The 19,531-nt window shown below is 61.9% G+C and overlaps 2 protein-coding genes and 1 long non-coding RNA gene across 5 annotated transcripts; 2 read left to right on the top strand and 1 right to left on the bottom strand.

Annotated features, from left to right (window-relative positions):
- Positions 1–158: 158 nt before the first annotated feature.
- Positions 159–3,199, top strand: VPS25 (vacuolar protein sorting 25 homolog). Its single transcript, XM_054649648.2, has 6 exons — positions 159–317; positions 439–584; positions 670–723; positions 1,703–1,791; positions 1,966–2,041; positions 2,576–3,199. The coding sequence occupies exons 1-6, from the start codon at positions 271–273 to the stop codon at positions 2,686–2,688; spliced, it is 525 nt and encodes a 174-aa protein (XP_054505623.1). The 5' UTR covers positions 159–270; the 3' UTR covers positions 2,689–3,199.
- On the bottom strand, positions 2,945–7,476 carry LOC129130952 (uncharacterized). Its single transcript, XR_008535593.2, has 2 exons — positions 7,053–7,476; positions 2,945–6,905 (listed from the first exon to the last, which is right to left on the bottom strand). It is a non-coding gene; the product is annotated as an uncharacterized LOC129130952 (long non-coding RNA).
- A 133-nt stretch (positions 7,477–7,609) lies between these two features.
- WNK4 (WNK lysine deficient protein kinase 4) lies at positions 7,610–19,462 on the top strand. Of its 3 annotated transcripts, none has more exons than XM_054649524.2 (20): positions 7,610–8,162; positions 12,883–13,055; positions 13,237–13,457; positions 13,533–13,690; positions 14,325–14,413; positions 14,492–14,711; positions 14,783–15,113; positions 15,266–15,396; positions 15,537–15,604; positions 15,685–15,826; positions 15,911–16,027; positions 16,101–16,256; positions 16,545–16,602; positions 16,731–16,865; positions 16,968–17,557; positions 17,845–17,941; positions 18,026–18,443; positions 18,555–18,757; positions 18,960–19,057; positions 19,139–19,462. In XM_054649524.2, the coding sequence occupies exons 1-20, from the start codon at positions 7,710–7,712 to the stop codon at positions 19,154–19,156; spliced, it is 3,876 nt and encodes a 1,291-aa protein (XP_054505499.2). In that variant the 5' UTR covers positions 7,610–7,709; the 3' UTR covers positions 19,157–19,462. The 3 variants fall into 3 exon arrangements, with proteins under 3 accessions (XP_054505499.2, XP_054505500.2, XP_054505501.2); XM_054649525.2 differs by having other exon boundaries at positions 19,136–19,462; XM_054649526.2 differs by lacking the exons at positions 12,883–13,055; positions 13,237–13,457; positions 13,533–13,690.
- Positions 19,463–19,531: the final 69 nt, after the last annotated feature.

Below are 19,531 nucleotides of genomic sequence, written 5' to 3'. Positions count from 1 at the left end.
TCGCTCCGGCGGGACACCGGCACCAGAACCGGCACCGAAACCGGGGCGCGGAGCGGGAGGGGCGGGGCTATACAGGGGCGTGGGCACACTGAGAGGGCGTGGTCACACCGAGAGGGCGTGGTCTGGCGAAGCGGGCGTGGATTCTGTGGGCGTGGTCTCGTGTGGAGGGCGGGGCCCCGCGCGGTGGGCGTGTCCCGCTGCCGGGCCGGAAGCGGGGCGGGGCGGAAAGCGGCAGCGGCGGTTCCGGTAGCGGTGGCGGCGGCGGCGGCGATGAGCTTCGTGTGGCCGTGGCAGTACAGCTTCCCGCCCTTCTTCACGTGAGCGCGGCCGGGCTGGGGCTGGGGCTGGGGTTGGGGAGCCGGGGCCGGGCGGGGAGCGCGGGCACCGGGAACCGGGTGGGTGGTGCCGGTGCCCATCCGTGCTGACCGGGCCCCGCAGGCTGCAGCCGAACGGCGAGACGCGGCAGAAGCAGCTGTCGGCGTGGTGCGCGCTGGCGCTGGCCTACAGCCAGGAGCACCGGCTGCCCGCCATGACGGTGCGGGAGGCCCAGGACATCCCGCTCTTCGCCAACCACCGGCTCCAGCGTATCCTTTGTGCTCCCGGTGCTCCCGGTGCCTCCCCCAGCCCCTGCCTCCCGCCTCCGCCAACCCCTCCTTAACCCGCAACCAGGGAAGCTGCCGCTGGAATCCATCCAGGTGGTGCTGGAGGAGCTGCGCAAGAATGGTGCGTGCCCCGTCCGTCTGTCCGTCCGTCCGTCCGTCCCCTGTGCCCGGCCCGCGCAGCCACCGGGCGGCTCCGTCCCGTGGGTGTGGGCTGTGCAGCAGGCGGGGTTAGCTGTGCAGGGAAGGGAGGGCTCGACAGAGAAATCACGCATTGAATATTGCTCTATAAACACAACAATATTGCTCTATTGCTCTATATTGCTCTATTGCTCTATAAACACAACAATATTCAGTGCTAGGGCAGAGGTGGTCTGTGAGGCTGCCTCCGGGTGCAGTGTCTGGCACACGGCCTGAAATCTGCGTGTTCGATCCTGTGAAAAAACGCCAATCACTTGTTTTTAGGATTTTAAACGTTTAATAGTGATTAAATGGTTATAAAAATAGTAATACAATTAGAGTAATAGTAATTTGGGCAATTTGGATTAGGACAATATGAGACAATAGAAAGAAAGAGTTATGGGCAGTCCGGGTACCTTTTTCTGGGTAAAATAAGCCCCAAAAAGGACCCACGTTAACAGAGGATTAACCCTTAAAAACAATAACCTGTTGCATATTCATACACCTCATACATGATGCATAAATTCCATTCAAACACAGGATTCTGTCTGGTCAGTGTCAACTTCTTCCTCTGAATCCTAACGGTGCCTTCAAGGCAGGAAGAAGTTCATTTCTTTTGCTAATGGAGCAATAAATTCTCTTTGTCTGAAAGATTCAGGTGTCCTGTGGCTGCTATCTCAGTGCGAGTCCTTTCTTTACAAAAAAGTATCCTACATAGCAGAGTTTGTATTTTAACTTTTTTTTTTATAACCTAAAACTATATTTAACACACTACTCAAGAGAATTAATACAGCATCACTTTCTAACACAACACATACAATATTCATCTTAATATTTGCAAAAAGCCAATCATAGAATACGCATTTTTCACAATCCTTATTTCTGACTTCTCTGCCTCAATCCCTGTTCCCCGTTGCTTCTAGGGAACCTGGAATGGTTGGATAAGAACAAAACCAGCTTCCTGATCATGTGGAAGAGACCAGAAGAATGGGGAAAGCTCATCTATCAATGGGTGAGAGCACACCCAGGCCAGGCTGTGTCCATGAGGATGGGGGGTCCTGGCTGCCACTTGGGAGAGAGAACTGCTTGCACACTCAGTTTTGCACACTCCAGGAGGTGGGAGAGGTTTGGACAAGGACGTTCAGCCATGTGGATGAAATTTGCTGTTTTGCCCTTGTGTTTCCAGGTGTCCAAGAATGGCCTGACCAACTCTGTGTTCACGCTGTATGAGCTGGTCAGTGGAGATGATACAGAGAATGAAGGTAAAGCTGGGGCTCCTGTTCTGGAGCAGGTTTTCAGAGCACACTGGATTGGAGCATGTAAACAGCTGATTGACAGATTGCACTTTTGTAGATTAAATATTCTGAAATCTCAGGTGCAAACTCACCCTTTCCCACCATTGGCACATGCTGCTCCAAAGGCTTTTATCACTTTGCAGGGACATCCCCTCTGTAATTGCATTTTCCCTTCCTCACTGCTTAACATTTTTATCTGGTGTGGTGTGGGGTGTTTTGCTTTCAAGCCCAGCCCCAGCTCTGCCTTGCAGGCTGCTGTGGCTCGTCCCTGCTGACCTCCAGGCTCTGTTCCCCAAGCAGAGATGATGAACCTGTCAGTGTGTCCATCCCTCTGGGTTTGCTGTCGAGTTATGGTGCTCTGAGAGCCCTCAGCATTGCTGCCCCCAGCCCCCTCACAAACCTGTTTGCTTCCCGTTGTTATTTTTGTTACTTTTCTATTTTTGTTTATGTTATTATTGTTATTTTTCCTTCCTGTTGATGGGGATCTTTGTCCTTCCCTAGAGTTTCATGGCTTGGATGAGGCCACGCTGCTCCGTGCCCTGCAGGCCCTGCAGCAGGAGCACAAGGCTGAGATTATCACGCTGGATGATGGCCGAGGAGTCAAATTCTTCTGACTGCAGCCTCCTCCCCTTCCCTGCTGCAGTCTGGGCTCTCCCTTGCCAAGCCTTCCTCTCTGGGCCTGGCCTCAAACTGTGACTGCAAGTAGCTGCACCTCGGGATTTCTCGGGGCAAGATGAGTCTGAGAACCCTTCCAAAGACTTAGGAATATCCTGAGATCCTCTGTCTGTCTGTTCTCCCTGTTGATGTGTTCCAGAGGCTGGAGCTGCTCTAGGCAGTTCTGGGAGGGACCACCCAGAAGTGGAACTGGACTTGCTGCTGCTCCCTGTGCCTGTGATGGCCTCCAAGCAGCCCCAGCTGGGGTCAAGCTTGGCCTCAGAGGGTCCCCCCCCGTGTCCCTGCCAGCCACACGTGCCTGGGTCCTGCAGTGCCAGGGGATGAGGCAGGAGCAGGGCACTGGCTGTGGAAGCCCTCAGTGGCAGAAGGAAATGCACTTGCTGCCAAGCAGGCTGGGGGAAGCCAGGGAACTCATTTCAGGTGATTAAAATGAGATGTATTTATAGAGCAGCCTGGCTGTTTTCATCTATCTTTATTTTTCCATCAGAGACAGAACAGAGCACTGTACCAGATTTTTGCCCTTCAGCCATATTTCCTGTGTGCCCCAGGGAAATCCAGTGCTTCCAGGGTGGGAAACAGCACAAGAAGAAAGGAGAAGGGGACCCTTGCTGCCTTTCTCAGGACAACATTTACTTTAAATTTGCATGTGCAGCCTGCTGGAAGCCCCTGGGTTTGTGCAGAGCTGATGGGGTAAGCTCTGTACCACTGTGGCTGGGAGAGGGATGACTCAGCTTTAGGTGATAACAAAGTCAGAAATTGTGATAACAAAGTCAGAAATTGTGATAACTTGTCAGAAACCATGGCCAGGTGCAGTTGCTGACCCTGTGAGCCCTGGGGATGGCTGTGCTGGGGCAGGGTCACCTTTCCCTGATCATTGTCTGTATGTCACTGGCAGAGGTTGGGGACAGTGCTGGAGTGATCTCAGGTCAGTCTGGGGGTGCAGCAGAGCAGGTGGCACTTGCACCCCACAGGCTGCCCCTGTCTGTCCTTCCCTGCCCTTGGGGACAGCCTGGCACTGGCTCCCCTGCTCCTGACAGCTGATGTCAGCATTGAGGAGTTCTCAGTGGAGGTGAGATTCTGGGGGCTGTGAAATGTGAAAATTTGCTCTGCAGCAGGAGCCTGTTGAGCTGGACCTGGTGGGATGTGCTGCCCTGGTGTGGGCACCTTGCTTGGAGCCCAGGCTTCCTCTCTGTGCCAGGCTCAGCAGTGCAGGAATTCCTGAGTGCCAGCACTTGTGAGCTGAGCAAAGGCACCAGCAATGCCCTCAATGGGCTGGTGTGGGTTCTTCCTGAGGACCATCACCCCTGGGAGCTCTGTCATGGCCCTGGCACTGATGGTGCTGAGCAAACCCAGCAGCACAGGCTGTGCCATGGCATGTGCCATGTCCCCACAGCTGGCACAGGCTCTGCTTGATCAGGGATCATCCCTCTGTGTCTGCAGCCACCAAAGTCCCTGTGTAGGATTTTTATGCTCCCAGTCTGGCTTTGTTTCCATGTCCAAGATCTGCCTCTGCTTTCCTCCCCATGCCACCCTCTGTGGGCATTGCCCCTTCCCTCTGTGGTGGCCCTGCAGAGAGCAGGGTGCTGTGCCTGCAGGTGTCTGCATTTGATCCCAAACTGTTTGATCCCTTCAGCAGCCAGGCTGGAGTGTCTGTTCTCACTGCCTGTGTGCACAATCCCGACCTCCCAGCACTGTGTTCCAGGCTGGGAGTGCTCTGTGTAACCTGGCTGTCCTTGAGGGAGTCTGTGTTCTTAATTAAATTTGCTCCCTTCTTAGGAAATGGCTGATGTGACATTAGATAAGCCCAAAACCAGCTTTTCATTCCAAGCCACTCCTGGCAGCAATTCCCTTCTCTTTTTCAGCTTCCTATTTAGTTACTTAGTGAGGGTGGGGGGAAGAGGAGGAGGAGGAGGAAGAGTACGTCCCCTCTGCAGTGTGGACATTGTGTAAAATTCCTTTTCCACACCCTCTGGACTGGGTACCAGCAGTGCCTGTGAGGAGCCTTTGGGACCAACTTCCCTGGGCTGGGATGTCCCTGCTGAGGCTGAGATGTCCCTGCTGAGGCTGGGATGTCCCTGCTGAGTCCATGGTGTCACTGCTGAGGCTGAGGTGTCCCTGCTGAGGCTGAGATGTCCCTGCTGAGGCTGAGGTGTCCCTGCTGAGCCCGAGTTGTCCCTGCTGAGGCCATGGGATGAGTCCTGGGAGTGGCAGAGCTGGTGCTGCCACCCTGGAGGGAGCAGATGTCCCTCTGTGGAGGTGCTGCCCAGCCCAGCCACACAGCCCTGCTGCAGGAGGAGGCTCAGGGTGGTTTTGGGGGACTGGGGGGTGGCTGGTACAACCCCTTCCTCCAGCCTGTGGCCCCTCAGAGGCCTTTGCCACGTCTGGCTGTGGTGATTAGGGCTCTCTGGGCAGGGTGAGGCAGAGCTCAGAGGGGCTGGTGCCAAGATAAGGCTCTATCAGGCTGGGCACACTTGGATCCTGCTGGTGAAGGAGGAAAGATTCTGAGAAAGATTTTTCTTAATGCAGCTGCTTAGGAGCAAGAACTGTTTGAGTTTGATAACTTTATATGTCGGGATAAAGGTGCAGGTGGGTCCCATCTGTGCCTCTGGGCTGAGGAAATCCTCTGCAGTGATCTGCCCAGGGTTCCAGCCACAGCTGAGGTTTGGGTGCCTCTCCTGCTCCCTGAACTCACATGAGAGACACAGAAGCTCCCATGGGTGTGGGGTGGTGAAGCCAGCAGTGAAACAAGCCCTGGGTGTCCCTGGAGCCCTCCTGGGACAGGCACCCTGTGCTGTGCATGCCCTTCACCCAGACCCATCCTGGCCCCTCTGTGCTCCTGCCCCAAGCTCTGGGATCACACAGACAATTCCTGGCAGGGCTTGGTGGAGCCTGGAGCTGAGCAGGGCTTTGATTCATGATCTAATTCTGAGGAGAGTGATTACACAGGCCCCTGTACTCTTTCTGGCAGCCAAATGCAGGCGAGAAATGGGTTATGTTCCCTGATTGTGGCGGTTCCTCAAAGTGAAGCCTGGCACTGGCACCTGCAGCCCAGAAATGTCACCCTGATAAGGCTGAGGAGCTGCAGTGGGCTCCTGATTGTGGAACATGAGCCTACTGCTTTCAGGCCAAGCTGGCTGCAGATTGGTGTTCCTGGCCAGGTCAGGAGAGGACCTGTTCCCCTGCCCGAGCTGCCACCTCCCTAAAAAGTTCTGCTGTGGAGTGGCATTTGGAGGGATCATTTAGGGAATTTCTCAGATCACTCACAAAGGGAGGTGTGGGAGGGCAGCACTTGGAGCAAACTTCACCCCTAATTTCCTCTCCTGTCTGCGGGGCCTCATTGGACTGGAATGCTCCTCTGCTCCTCTGGGATCTTCCAAGGCATCTTGTTTCACGATGGAAACCCTTGATAAGGAGACAGGAGCCTGCCAGGGACCAAGCTGAGATCCCTGCCTGGCTCTGTGTCTCCTGTTGGAGAGCTGGGGCTCCCTGCCAGCCCGGGCTGAGTTCCTGGGCCTGGGCAGTGCACGGGACCCCTGTGTGGGGACAGCCACAGAGTCAGCGCAGAGGGCTCAGGCACCATGCCCCCCTTTCTGGCCATGCTGAGAAGGTTCTGGGCAAGGCTCACCTGAACAAAGAGCGTTGTTTAACAGGGCTGAATCAAACCATGTTGCATCCTACAGCCCAAAACCCATGGCAGGGCCAGTGCAAGCACTGTGCCTGGGGCACCTGGCAGAGGTGCTGGACATGGTGTTCAGCCAGTGCTGCTTGTTCAGCTGGGACCAAGCCCCTCACATGCTCCAAGGAGCGCAGGGCTGAGTGGGGATGCGGTTGCTGCTCCCTGCTCACCAACCAGAGCAGCTCCTTGCAGGGAGGCATCGCTCAGACTCCGGGCTGGGAAGGAGGTACCTGGCTCCTCGGGCAGGAGGAGGTGGCTCGGGTGGGGGTAGCAGAGCAGAGATCGGCCAGGAACATTTCATTAAATGCTTGTCCCTCCCTCTTGCCAGCGGGGATTTGTGGGGAGCAGCCGTGCGGGACGTGGTGCAGGTCAGCAGCTGCAGTCACCCTGCGGGTGCCAGCCTGGCGTTTAGGAGCCCACGACTGCCTTCCCTTGTCGATCCACTCCTTCATGTTTCCGGTATCGTTGAGTAGAAACAATCTGACCTCAGGGAAAAGAAATCAGCGGCGGCCTCAATTGCTTTGTGTTTTGTGTAAACAGCCTCACCGGCAGAACAACCTTCTCCTTCAGCCTGGACAGACAACACGCTCTTGTCCGGCTGCTGGCTCCCGCGGGGCTGACACACACCTTCGACTCTTCCTATTTGCCTGACCCTAATTTCAGGATTTCGGACCGTAGTGACCCCGAGCGGGATTCTCTGGGGCAGCGTGAGGGGGAACTCGCGTCCCGGCAGCGGGGCCAGAGGCAGAAACTCCGAGGAAATGTTTCAAGCAGGGACGTTCCTGCTCCGGCTGCGTTCGTCACAGCAGCCCCGGAGCCCCACGGGGGCGGCGGCAGGGAAGGGGCTGTCCTGCGGGGAGGGGACAGCGAGGAGCCCCGGGACGCGGGTGGGAGCCGGGCGGTGTCCCCCGGCTGGGACGGGACATCCCGGCACACCGGGGTGACCAGGAGCGGTGCCGGGGCGCTCGCCCGCTGCTCGCAGCCCGGTGCCCCTGCCCGGTGCCGCTGCCCGGTGCGGTGTCGGTGCCCGGTGCGGTGTCGGTGCGGTGTCGGTGCGCTGCCCCTGCCCGGTGCCCCTGCCCGGTGGCGCAGCGCGGCCGGGGGGCGGCGGTCGCTCGGGGGCGGACCCGGGCGGGGCGGGGGCGGTGCCGCCGGGCCGGGCGGGGCGGTGCCGGTGCCGGGGCCGGTGTCCGGACCGGGTCTCGGCGGTCGCTCCCGGTTGCGGGCTGGCGGAGGCCACGGGTGCGAAGCTCGGGAGCGGCCGCTCCCGCCGGGCTGGAGCCGATGCTGGCGGCCGAGCCCGCCGCTACCGGAGCCATGTCCCATCCCGAGGCGGAGCGGGCGGACGGCGGCTCCGCGCCGCAGCCGGAGCCGGAGCCGGGTCCGGGGCTCACCGGGCGGGCCCCGCACCGTAACCGCAGCCGGCGGCCCTCGGGGCGCGATTCCCGACGGGCTTCCTCCCGCTTCAACCGGCGGAGCTCGGCCGAGCTGGAGCTGCTGGGGTACCCGGCACCGGACGGAGAGCGCGGGGCATCGCCGCCGCCGCCGCCGGCCGCTGCGGGGCTCCGGGAGCCCGAGGAGACGGAGAGCGAGGAGGTCGAGACGCGGGCGGTCGCCACCTCCCCCGACGGCCGCTTCCTCAAGTTCGACATCGAGATCGGCCGCGGCTCCTTCAAGACCGTCTACAAGGGGCTGGACACGGAGACCACCGTGGAGGTGGCGTGGTGCGAGCTGCAGGTACGGCCCCTGCCCGCGCCCGCAGACCCCAGCCCCGGCCAAGGGGCTCCAGACAGGCGCTGGGACCCTCTGCCGTGCAGTTTCCCTGCTGTGTGCAGCTCTCCCCGGCCCTGACCCGCCTGGCTGCTGTGTGGGACTCGCGGGGCACCTCCCCGGGCTCCCTCAATCTCCGCTTCTGCCGTCACTGTGGTTCCACAGCAGCGGGGCAGGGCGCGGTGCGGGCTCCCCTCGCTGCCCTGCGCTGTGCCCATCACTGCCAGTGCCTCGGTGCCTCGTGGGTCCGCTGGCCCGGACCCAGAGTCCTGCTTAGTGCCGCCGCTCCTGGCCCTCCCGCTCATCACGTGCTGTTTTCCATTTGCTTTCTTGCTGCCTGCACCGTGGAGCATGCCAGGGTGCCCACGTTCTTGATGCCAGCCCCTGCTCTGGCACTTTACAGGTGGATCTGGGGCTGAGCATCCCACTGTGTTTCTGATGCTCAGCAGCTCGCAGCTTTCCCTGCAGGAGCACAGCGAGGGCAGCAGTGCCCTCTCTGCGTGCCTGCCTGTGCTTGTGTTGGATCTGCCCCCCAAAGTTTGCTCCCATAGCCTTTGGTGTGCCCTGGAGCAGGTGCCTGCAGCGAGCTGGGGCTGGCTGTCAGCTGGGAGCAGGGTACAACACGACCTTGGTGCTCTCTGCCTGCTTGACCTTGGCTGGAGTCGTGTACAGGGTCACCTGTGAGTGGCTCCTGTGGTGCTGCCAGGGGCCCTGTGCTGGAGGAAGCAGCTGGATCTGTGCTTCCAGGTCTCTGAGGAGCATCCCCATCTCCTCTCTGCTGCCACACTCCTCCATCTCCTTGGCTGTCCTGCAGCCTGACAGCAGGATGCTGAGAGCAGTGGTGATAGCGTTGCCTCCACAATGCCTTTGCCCCCTCAAGTGCTTTTGATGGGTCTGATCTTGTCCATGGAGATCTGTGGGGCTGCCTTTTCTCCTTGGAGCACCTTTTGGTGAAGTCCAAAGTCTCCCTCAGTTTCCTGACTCTGGGATGGCTGCTGTGGTGGGAAAGGTCCAAGTCCTTGTTGACACAGAAAAACGTGTCTTTCGAGTTTGTTGTCTTGTTCCCAAAAGCTCAGGGCACTTGCAGGTAGCTGCCTGGGCTGGGTCCTTGGGGTGGCTGCAGCCCAGCAGAGTAAGCAGAGATCCTGAGAGACTGGTGGGTGGTTTCTAGAGGGGCTGCCTGTGGCCTCTTGGTGAGGAAGGTGAAGATTTGCCCCCCATCCCCATGGGTTGCACAATTGTTTCAGCTGTTGAGAGCTCAGTTCAGAGCCAGCTCAGTTCTCCTGCCCTCACAAAGCTCCACAGCTCCATCCAAACGCCCCTGAGCTCTCTTGAGTCCCTTCAGGTGGCAACTACTGACTGGAACAGGCTCTCCTTGGCGAGCCCAGGACCTTCCCTCCCTGGATGAGTCAGCTGTCCCCAGCCTTCGTGTCCCTCCCGGTGGGTCTCAGCCTCATGTCACAGCTGTGCCCCTCTGCCTGCCCTGGGGCCTGCAGGGCTGGCAGCAGGGCTTGTTCCTGCTCCTCCCTGCCTGCAGGCACTGCTGGTGTCGTGGAGGGGCTGGGAGGGGATGAGCCTGCACCACTCAGGTGGAGAGGAACAGGGAGCTGGGCAGCAAAATGCTCCCGTGTGCCAGCCCAGCAGGAATGTGCTGGCCCTGAGAGCCAGGCAGGAGTGGCAGAAGCACTCACTTGTCCCCTGGGGGTGGTTGTGGAGAGGGTGCCCTGCCAGGGACCCTCCTGTGAGCCCCCCATGTTGCTGGGGACACCTGACCCCTCTGGGGGCCACTGCCAGAGCCAGGGCCCTGCCCCTGCCCTGTCCCCTCCCCAGCCAGGGCTTGGCTCCATTCCACTGACTGCTCTTTATCCAGTGTCTCTTGTACCCAAATCCTTGTCCCACAGGGGGCTGAGAGCACAGACACAGACATTTAGGAGTTTGTTGTTTTTTTTTTTTTCAGCAATCATGCAAAGAATTGGACACTGTGACACAAATACGGGATTTGGAACCACAAATAAAAATGGTTGTGGTTCTGCCATTTTAAAAATAGCTTTGTCCTGTGCACTTCACAGTTCTCCTTCTATTGCCTTTCAATTCCAAATGAGTACTTAACCTCAGGCCTGACCTGTTCTGCACCAGAGAACCTGGTTCAGCTGCTGTGATGGATCCCAGTCCCAAACCCCAGCTCTCCCTACTGTCCTTGCCCTGACCTTCCCTCCTCAGAGCCTGCTGAAGCTGAGGTTGGTTTTGCCTGTCTTCTGTCTCCCTGAGACCCTCAGGGGACCTGCCCATCCCTGTCCCCTGTCCTGAAGGCAGCGTCTGTCTGTCCACAGCCCCACTGTTTGTGCTTTCCAGCTTTAGCCTGGCACTATTTCTGTCCGAGGTGCTGCGGGTGCTGGGGAAGAAGGAAGCAGGGAGGAAACCAGAGGCCCAGAGTGGGGTCTGGCTGTAAATACCTGACTGTGAGATTTTCCTGTGGAACCCCTTGGGGTTCCCCAAGCGGGCAGGAGCGTTCTGGGCAGCAGGCACTGCAGAGCCTCCCCTGGCTCTGGCACCCAGGTAACCTCAGCCAGCAGCCCTGGGGCTGCAGGGCACCTTGTGTGGGTGTGTGTGTGCTCACATGGCTGTGAGCACACAGCAGCTCCTGCTTGGCAGGGCAGACCCATGGGGCGGGCAGTGAGTGCTGGCACCCGGTGCTGACAGAGAGCTGGCTCCTCTGGGGGGGCTTGGGAGCCCCTGTGGCTGTGGACATGGCTGGAGGGACAGTGCTGAGCGCTGGCTCTGTGCCCCACCATTGCTCTGAGTGCCAGTGCAGAGGCAGGGATGGGGGAGCCCTGTGAGTGCTGCAGAGAGCACTGAGCACTGCCAGGCTGGGGACAGCCTCCTGCTGCAGGGACAGCAGCCATCCCCACCCTCCCTTCTCCTGCCACTGGCCTCAGCTCCTGCTGCTGGCTGTGCTGGGCTCCTCAGCAGCCAGCTCCTGGCTCACAGGAGGGGCTGGACCATTGCCACCATTGCCACCCAGCTCCTCGTGGTCCCCATGCCACCACCCCCAGCGTCCTCCTCCGCCCCGTGTGGGTGCTGTAAGGAGAGGACACGGTGTGCCCGTGCTGTGTGCCATGTCTGTGCTGGCAGCCCTGCCTGCCCTGCCCCTGCTGGTGCTCCTCCAGCCCAGGATGGGCTCTGGTGCCCACACTCAACGGGGAGAGTATCAGCACAGGGCTGGGAGCTGCTGCCACTTGGGTCATGTGGAAGGAACGATGCCAAGCAAGCCCAGCAGCCCTGGCACAGCCTGGGGGACAGCCTTGCCTCCCCCAGACCTTACTCCAGGCGCTCTGGGAGAGGTGGCCTTGTGCTGGAACTGGGCATGGCACAGTGAGGGCTGTGCTGGCACAGCTGCTCCAGCTGGGGTCCGCTCTGGCTGAGCTGGAACAGCCCAGGCCACCCATGACACCCCATTTCACAGCCTGTGCCAGCTGCCTCATGCCCTTGCAGGTTTGTGGGGTGCAGTGAAGCCTCTGGACACCTCCCAGTGGGTAGCAGAGGGCCAGAGGGGTGGTGGTGGCCGTGGCACTGGGCAGGGAAGCTGGTGTGGCCCTGCAGGGGTTCGGGTGCTGTTTTCCTCCTTCCCTATGAAAGGTCCCATTCATGCTGCTGCAGCAGGCTCAGGTTCTCCTCTGGGCCGAGCCTGTCCCTGAGCATGTATTAAATGTGGGGGGATTATGGAGCAGCTCCAGCCAAGCCTTGGGGCCGCCTGTGATGCAATGAAAATGTTACGAAAGCCGAGGGGATTGATGGATGGTGGCCACTGGCCAAGGGGCTGAGGCAGCTCTGGCAGCTCTGCTGGTGGGGCAGCTCCAGTTTCCTTGGCCTCTGAACGTGGGCTGGGCAGGGGTCCCAGCTCGGAGGCGCCCAGGCTGTGCAGCAGCTGAGCTCTGCAGGACCCCAGGCTGTGGTGGAGCTGTCGCTGCTCGTCCTGCCCGGGGCTGAGCACTCCCTCGGGGCTGGAGCTGCCTCCTGCAGCTCTGCCCAGCCAGCTCCCCTCTGCCTGCACCCCGGGGCTGCGTCCCTCCAGCATGAGGGGGCTGTCCCCTCCGCTGGCCTCTGCCCCAGCTGCAGTCAGCACCCTCGGCTTGTGTTTCCACTTTAATTAACTCGAGCAGGAGGAACATGGAAAAACCTGGGCTGGAGCCTCCCCCGCCTGCTTTCCCCAACAAAGGCCTCATTGAGGCTGGCCCAGCACCCGGCTGCACAGAGCCCAGGGCTGCCGGTGCCCCGGTGGGGGCAGAAGAGCCGTGGCCATGGTGTCTGCACAGGGCAGGATGGCAGCAGCCTCTGCAGAGTCCCCAGATGTCCCCTCCAGCTGCAGGACGGGGTTCCCTGTCCCCAGGCAGCGTGGTGGGCTCCAGCTGGGGGCTGAGTGAGCGGAGTGGGCTGGGTGGGCTCAGCACAGGCCAGCGGGGAACTGCTTGAGTTCCTCATTGTGCACCCACCCAGAGGGGTGGGCTGGGGGGAGGCCAGTCCAGGGTGGTCCCAGCCACGTGTGTGTCACTGTGCTGGGGGACAGCAGCTCTGTGCTGGGGCCACAGAAGTCTCCTCTGCCTTGTATGGGGACATGAGAGTCTTTTGTGGCCAGGGCACCCCCCTGTGCTCGGCAGGACCCCCCTCACACCCCCACTGGCTCCCACAGACACGGAAGCTGTCCAAGACGGAGCGGCAGCGGTTCAGCGAGGAGGTGGAGATGCTGAAGGGGCTGCAGCACCCCAACATCGTCCGCTTCTACGACTCCTGGAAGTCAACCATCAAAGGGCAGATCTGCATCGTGCTGGTCACAGAGCTCATGACGTCTGGCACCCTGAAAACGTGATTGGGGCGTGCAGGGGAGGGAGCAGGGTCTCTACTCTTTGTTGTGGGGTCTTCTGAGTCTGGGTGGCGATGGGAGGAGGGTGGGCTGGAGCCAAGGCTGGGCCACAAGGCCGAGCCCCACAGGTCTGAGCCCTGTTGGTCCCTGGCAGGTATTTGAGGCCCTGTTGGTCCCTGGCAGGTATTTGAAGCGCTTTAAGGAGATGAAGCTGAAGGTGCTGCAGCGCTGGAGCCGGCAGATCCTCAAGGGTTTGCATTTCCTGCACACTCGCTCGCCCCCCATCATCCACCGTGACCTCAAGTGTGACAACATCTTCATCACCGGCCCCACGGGCTCCGTCAAGATTGGGGACCTGGGCCTGGCCACGCTCAAGAGAGCCTCCTTTGCCAAGAGTGTGATAGGTGGGGGCTCCTGGGGGCTGCGGGGGCTGCAGGGGTGGCCATGGCAGGGGTGCTGAGCTCCTCTGCTGCCCCCAGGCACCCCCGAGTTCATGGCTCCTGAGATGTACGAGGAGAAGTACGACGAGGCCGTGGATGTCTACGCCTTTGGGATGTGCATGCTGGAGATGGCCACCTCGGAGTACCCCTACTCTGAGTGCCAGAATGCTGCCCAGATCTACCGCAAGGTCACCTCGGTGAGGCCCGGCCCCAGCTGGGGGTGCTGCCATGGTCAGCAGCCCATTCTGGGGGGATCACAGCCCAGGGTGGCCCCAGCCATGTGTGTGTCACTGTGCTGGGGACACAGAAGCCTCCTCTGCCTTGGGTCTTTTGTGGCCAGGGCACCCCCCTGTGCTCGGCAGGACCCTCTGTGTGCCCTCCTCACACCCTCACTGGCTCCCAGCTCCTCCCTGGAGCTGCCAGGCCCTGCTGCTCACAAAATGTGTCACTGTGTGGGTTGTGTGAGTGGCCAAAGATAGTGAGGGGTTGCTCTGCCAGGCCATGGAGCTGTGGCTGGTGGTGGTGGTGGTGGGGCATGGCTTGGCCAGACCCCACATCCCTGGCTCTGCACCAGTGTGTTAATGGGGTGGAACGGGAGCAGTCTGCTCAACCACCCTGGCTTTGGGCACTGCAGCTGCCCTGACCGGTCACAGCCAGCTCCTGCCAGCTCCTGCCTGTTGAGGTGGAAACTCTGAGCCCTGGGGCATCCTGGCCACATGCAGGCACACGTGGCCTGGCCACAGGGGCCACTGCAGAGCTCGTGTGGCCCTGGGCTGGTTGTCCCCTGGGCCCTGGGCTAGCACAGGAGGTGCTCACTGTCATTACCCCCAGGGCCTGAAGCCCAGCAGCTTCTACAAGGTGAAGGTGCCCGAGCTGAAGGAGATCATCGAGGGCTGCATCCGCATGGACAAGAACGAGAGGTGGGAGCAGAGCAGGGCCTGGGTGGCAGGGCAGGGTTCCCCTGGCCCCGAGCCCACGCTGAGCTGTGCCCTCTGCAGGTACACCATCCAGGACCTGCTGGAGCATTCCTTCTTCCAGGAGGACACAGGGGTGCACGTGGAGCTGGCTGAGGAGGACGATGGAGTCAAGTCTGGCCTCAAGCTCTGGCTGCGCATGGACGACACGAAGAAGCTGCACGGCAAATACAAGGACAACAATGCCATCGAGTTCCTCTTTGAGCTCTACAAGGACGTGGCAGAGGAGGTGGCTCAGGAGATGGTGGGTACAGGAAGGGGGAGCCCTGGGCGCTGTGGGGTCCCTACACAAGTGACGATCTCCCTCCTGTGCAGGTGGTCCTGGGCTTTGTCTGTGAGGCTGACTACAAGCTGGTGGCCAAGGCGGTGCGGGACCGTGTGGTGGCCATCAAGCGCAAGAGGGAGAAGCTGAAGCGCGCCCAGGGCGCTCCATCACCTGCAGAGCCAGAGCAGCCGCCAGGCGTCCTGCGCCTCCTGGAGGAGCTCAAATCCCCGCTGCCACCTGGTGGCCCCACGCCCGCCCCGGCCACCCCTGGCTCTGGGGACTCTGCCTTCAGCAGCACCTTCCCCCTGGAGCCTGAGGAGCCCGAAGCTGACCAGCACCAGCACTTCACCTACCGGCACACCAGCTACTCCTCAGCCACCTGTGCGTAGGCACCGAGGGGGCAACAGCCGGATGGGCAGCAGGGCTGGGAGGTGGGTGGGGGGGTCCATCAGCTTCTCCCACCCCACAGCCCTTCCCCAGCTGCCCAGCCATGGAAGGCACTGCCTTTGCTTCATGCCAGCTCTCCTCCACAGCCGACTGTGAGACTGATGGGTACCTGAGCTCCTCTGGCTTCCTGGACTCGCCAGACCTGGCCCATCGCAGCTTTGTGGCTGTGGACCCCACCAGCCCTACCCCCAGCCGGCCTGTGCGCTGCTTCCCCACGGTGAGCACGGCCCCACGGGGGCAGGGGGGCTCAGGGCAGCTGTGGCACCGGCTCAGGGCAGCTGTGGCACCAGCTCAGGGCAGCTGTGGCACCGGCTCAGGGCAGCTGTGGCACCAGCTCACCCCCTCCTCTCTCTGCAGAGCATTGCCGTGCAGCTGCCCACGGAGCATTTGCCCCCTGCCAGTGGCTTCTCCTCCTCGGTGGACAGGTGAGGCTGGGGGGGCTGGACAGGGAGGGTGGTGCTTGGGAATGGCCATGCTGATGCTCTGGAGCTGGGGATTCCTGCAGCTACACCTCAGATGTGGCATCGGGCATGAGTGATGGCTATGAGGGGCTGTCAGCCAGCGAGCAGAGCACCAAGCTGCCACCCAAGAGGGCCTCGGGGAAGCTGCTGCGGCGCCGAGCCCGCTCCAGGCTGCGCATCACCAACGTGAGTGCCACAGAGCCAGGCTGGGGACAGGCAGGGGCCAGGTGGGTCATCCTGGTTATCCTGAGCCAGCCCTCCCACCCACAGATCTCTGACAAGAACGACCGAGTGGTGGAGTGCCAGCTGCAGACCTACAACAACAAGATGGTGACCTTCAAGTTCGACCTGGATGGGGACAACCCGGAGGAAATTGCAGCCGCCATGGTGAGAGCAGGGGGAGGGTGAAGGTGGGGTGTGCCTGGCTGGGCTGGGTGCTGACTGACCCCTCCACCCTCAGGTGCACAATGAGTTCATCCTCAAGTCAGAGAGGGAGAGTTTCATCAGCCGCATCCGGGACATCATCCACCGCGTGGAGACCCTGCTGCGCAAGGACGGCCGCGGTGGCACCGAGCTGCCCAAGGGCCCCGAGGCTGACAGTGCTCTGGGCAGCCCTGTGAGTGCCAGCCTGGCCCTGCCAGCGCTGGGGAAGCTGCTGTGCTGCTGCTGAGCATGGCTTGGGATGCTGCCTGGCCCCAGGGAGTCCAGGGTGGGGGCTGGGGTGCAGGGTCCTCCTGTGGTCGCTTGCCTGCTCCTGTGACAAGACAAAGTGTTCCCCAGCACAGAAGAGACTCCAGCTCCTGTCCCCACAGGTGGTGGGGCCAGGGTGGGGCCCAGTGGGGGCTTGGCACAGCCTGGCTGGGGCCTCTACCCCAGTGCTGGGCTCAGCTCACCCTTCTCACAGGTGGACCTGCAGCTGCAGGGGTTCTCGCGCTCCATCTCCTCCTCATCCTCGCTCAGTGGTACGTCTGTGCCCCTCTGCAGACCCTTCCTGTCTCCCCCAGCCCCATGCATGGCCTCAGCCAAGCCCTGAGGGTCTCAAAGGACACATCCTGCCCTGGCTGAGGCTGGCTGTCACCCTGTGCCACAGACCTGAGCTGCACCAGCCCCAGCCTCTCTGTCCAGCCCCCTGTGCTGCCGCTGCTGAGCCGCTCCCCGTCAGAGACCAACCTGGCCAGTCCTGTGGAGCCTCCGGCAGCCCCGGTGCCACTGGGGTCCCCCTCAGGTACCAGTGCTGGCAGGGTGGGCATGGGCACTGCCAGCTGCTCCCCTGGGCAGGGCTAGGAGGGGGCCCTGGGGGCTGCTCCTGATGCTCCTCTCCCTGCAGGCCCAGCACAGACCTGGCCCCTCGTCTCCATGGCTCCCTCCTGGCTCACGTCGTCACCAGCACTGACACGAACGCTGACTCCCCAGGGGACCCCAGGGGGGCCTGTCCCCCCAGCCCTGCCCCAAGCCCTCCTGTCCCCCCAGCCTGTCCCCACACCCCCTGTTCCCTGTGAGCCCGGCAGTCCCCCCAGTCCCCTGAGCCCCACTGTGACCAGCACACCCTTGTCCCCCGCTGCTCCCCTCTTGTCCCTGGCCAATGTCTTCTCCCTGGCAGTGATGACTGTGGCCCACACTGTCTCCTCCATTGCCAGCTCAGGTGGGCATCTGTACCCACCCCTGCTGCCACGGCCGCAGAGTCTTGCCCTGGGTGCCCCACGCTTTGTCTACCCTGACCCCACCAGCACAGACAAGCCAGTCCCACCCAGCAGTTGGACCCCAGAGTCAGTGGGAGCTGCTGTCCCCACTGCAGGGGTGCCCACATCCTCCCTTCCCTTGGCACCAGCCCCAGCGTGCCCCACAGGCAGTGAGGCCGTGGGGAGCCCTGTGCAGCTGCTGAGCACATCCACACCTGGGAGTGCAGAGGGCAGCACGGTGAGTGTGGGTGCACAAGGGCAGCTCCAGGTGCAGCTCAGTGCCAGCAGGGCTGGGTGCTTGCTGCAGATGCTGCACTGGGGTGGGATGGAGCCTCGTGGCTTGTGGAGCCACTGGGATGCAGGGAGGGCTGAGAGGGTGGCAGATCCCAGGGCACAGAGGGGAGGACAGGAGATGTGGTGGGACGTGGGATAGGGCTGCTGATGGTGCTCAGGTGCCCACAGGGGAGGACAGGAGATGTGGTGGGATGTGGGATGGGGCTGCTGATGGTGCTCAGGTGCCCACAGGTGCTGCCTGGTGCCCCCAAGCCCAGCCAGTCTCTGATCATCTCGGAGGCACCAGCCCCCAGTGTGCCCAAGGCGCAGCTCTCGCCCATCAATGAAGGTAAGGAGGGGCAGGGCTGAGGCCGTGCCAGGCACAGCAATGCCCCTGCCAGTCCCTGTGCCCACCAGCTGTCCCTGTCCCCAGCAGAAGCCAAGCCCCAGGTGCTGGGCCGGTTCCAGGTGGTGCCAGCCAAGGACCTGGCTGTGAGCTCCGCGGGGCTGGGCAGCAGTGACGGGGAGCAGCCCGGCCCGGAGCCGGCAGCGAGCGCCTCCCCGCCTCCCGCGGTGCCCGACACGAGCCACAGCTCCAGCAGCGACTCGGATGTGGCACCAGAGGCACCCAAGGCTGAGGAGGTGCCGGCCGAGGGGGGCTCTGCGCCCGCTGCGCCAGCGGGGAGCGACCCCGGGGAGGGCCCTGGGGAAGAGAGCACAGAAAACGTGCCACAGGCCATGCTGAGCCAGGTGTGGCTGAGCTACTCCCGCAGCTTGTCCTACGTGAGCAGCGACGACACCGAGAGCGAGGACGAGGAGATCTGGGAGGAGCTGCAGAACCTGCGCCAGAAGTGAGCCGGGGCTGGGCTGCACCTGGGCGGCCACACGCGCTCCCAGCCAGCCCGGGGGGACCTCGCTGTCCCTTCCCCAGGCCCCGCTGCCAACCCCTGTCCTCTCCTCAGGCACCTGGCGGAGGTGCAGCTGCTGCAGAGCGCGCAGAAGAAGGAGATCGAGGAGCTGTACCTGCGCATGGGGAAGCAGCCGCCGCTGGGCATCGTCTCACCCGCTGCCATGCTGTCAGGCCGCCAGCGCCGCCTCTCCAAGGGCAGCTTCAACCCCTCCCGCCGCAACAGCCTGCAGCGCCTGGAGCTGGCACCGCCCGCAGGTACCGGGCCCGCTCCCCGCTCCCCACCGGGCAGGGCAGGGGAGGGCAGGGCCCCGGGTGAGCGGCACAGCCCCATGCTCCACCGGGCAGGGCTCTGGGTGAGCAGCACAGCCCCGTTCCCCACCGGGCAGGGCTCCGGGTGAGCGGCACAGCCCCGGGTGAGCTGCCCAGCCCCGTGCCCTCACCTGTGCCATCCCCGCAGGCATCATGCGCCGGAACTCGCTGAGCGGCAGCAGCACCGGCTCACAGGAGCAGCGGCTCAACAAGGGCGTGACCTTTGCTGATGACCTCGGGCGCATGGTAAGGGACAAGGGCGGGTCCCACGGGGATGCCATGGCATTCCTGTGGCACTCGGTTCACGGCTGCTTCTCTCCCCAGTAGCCAGCTGGCCAGGAATGACTCCGTGAACTACCTCATCCAAGTGCCTGCTGCCCCGGGGAGGCAGAGCCAGCCCTGCAGAGCCTGCGCTGCCCTCAGCTGTGGTGCAGGCCTGTCCCCAGGGCTCTGCCCGCTGTCCTCAGCCCCTCTGCGGGAGGACACAAGCGAGGTGTGTCCGTCCTTGGTGGCTGGAAGGAGCTGAGCCTGCCTGAGGACCCCCCAGCCCCGCGGCTGACTTCAGCTCCCGGCGGCCCTGCCGGCTCCGGGAGGAGTTTGATATGAACTGGCGTTGGAAAAGCGTTTTCATAAAGGTGGATTGAATACAAACTGGCTCTGCGTGTGTGTGTCGGGCAGGACGCGTGGCTGCTTGCCTCACTGTGTGAGGATAAACAGCAA

This window comes from Agelaius phoeniceus, chromosome 26 (genome assembly GCF_051311805.1).
Source record: "Agelaius phoeniceus isolate bAgePho1 chromosome 26, bAgePho1.hap1, whole genome shotgun sequence".
NCBI classification, from domain to species: Eukaryota; Metazoa; Chordata; class Aves; order Passeriformes; family Icteridae; genus Agelaius; species Agelaius phoeniceus.
This window is presented reverse-complemented; position numbering and strand designations above follow the sequence as displayed.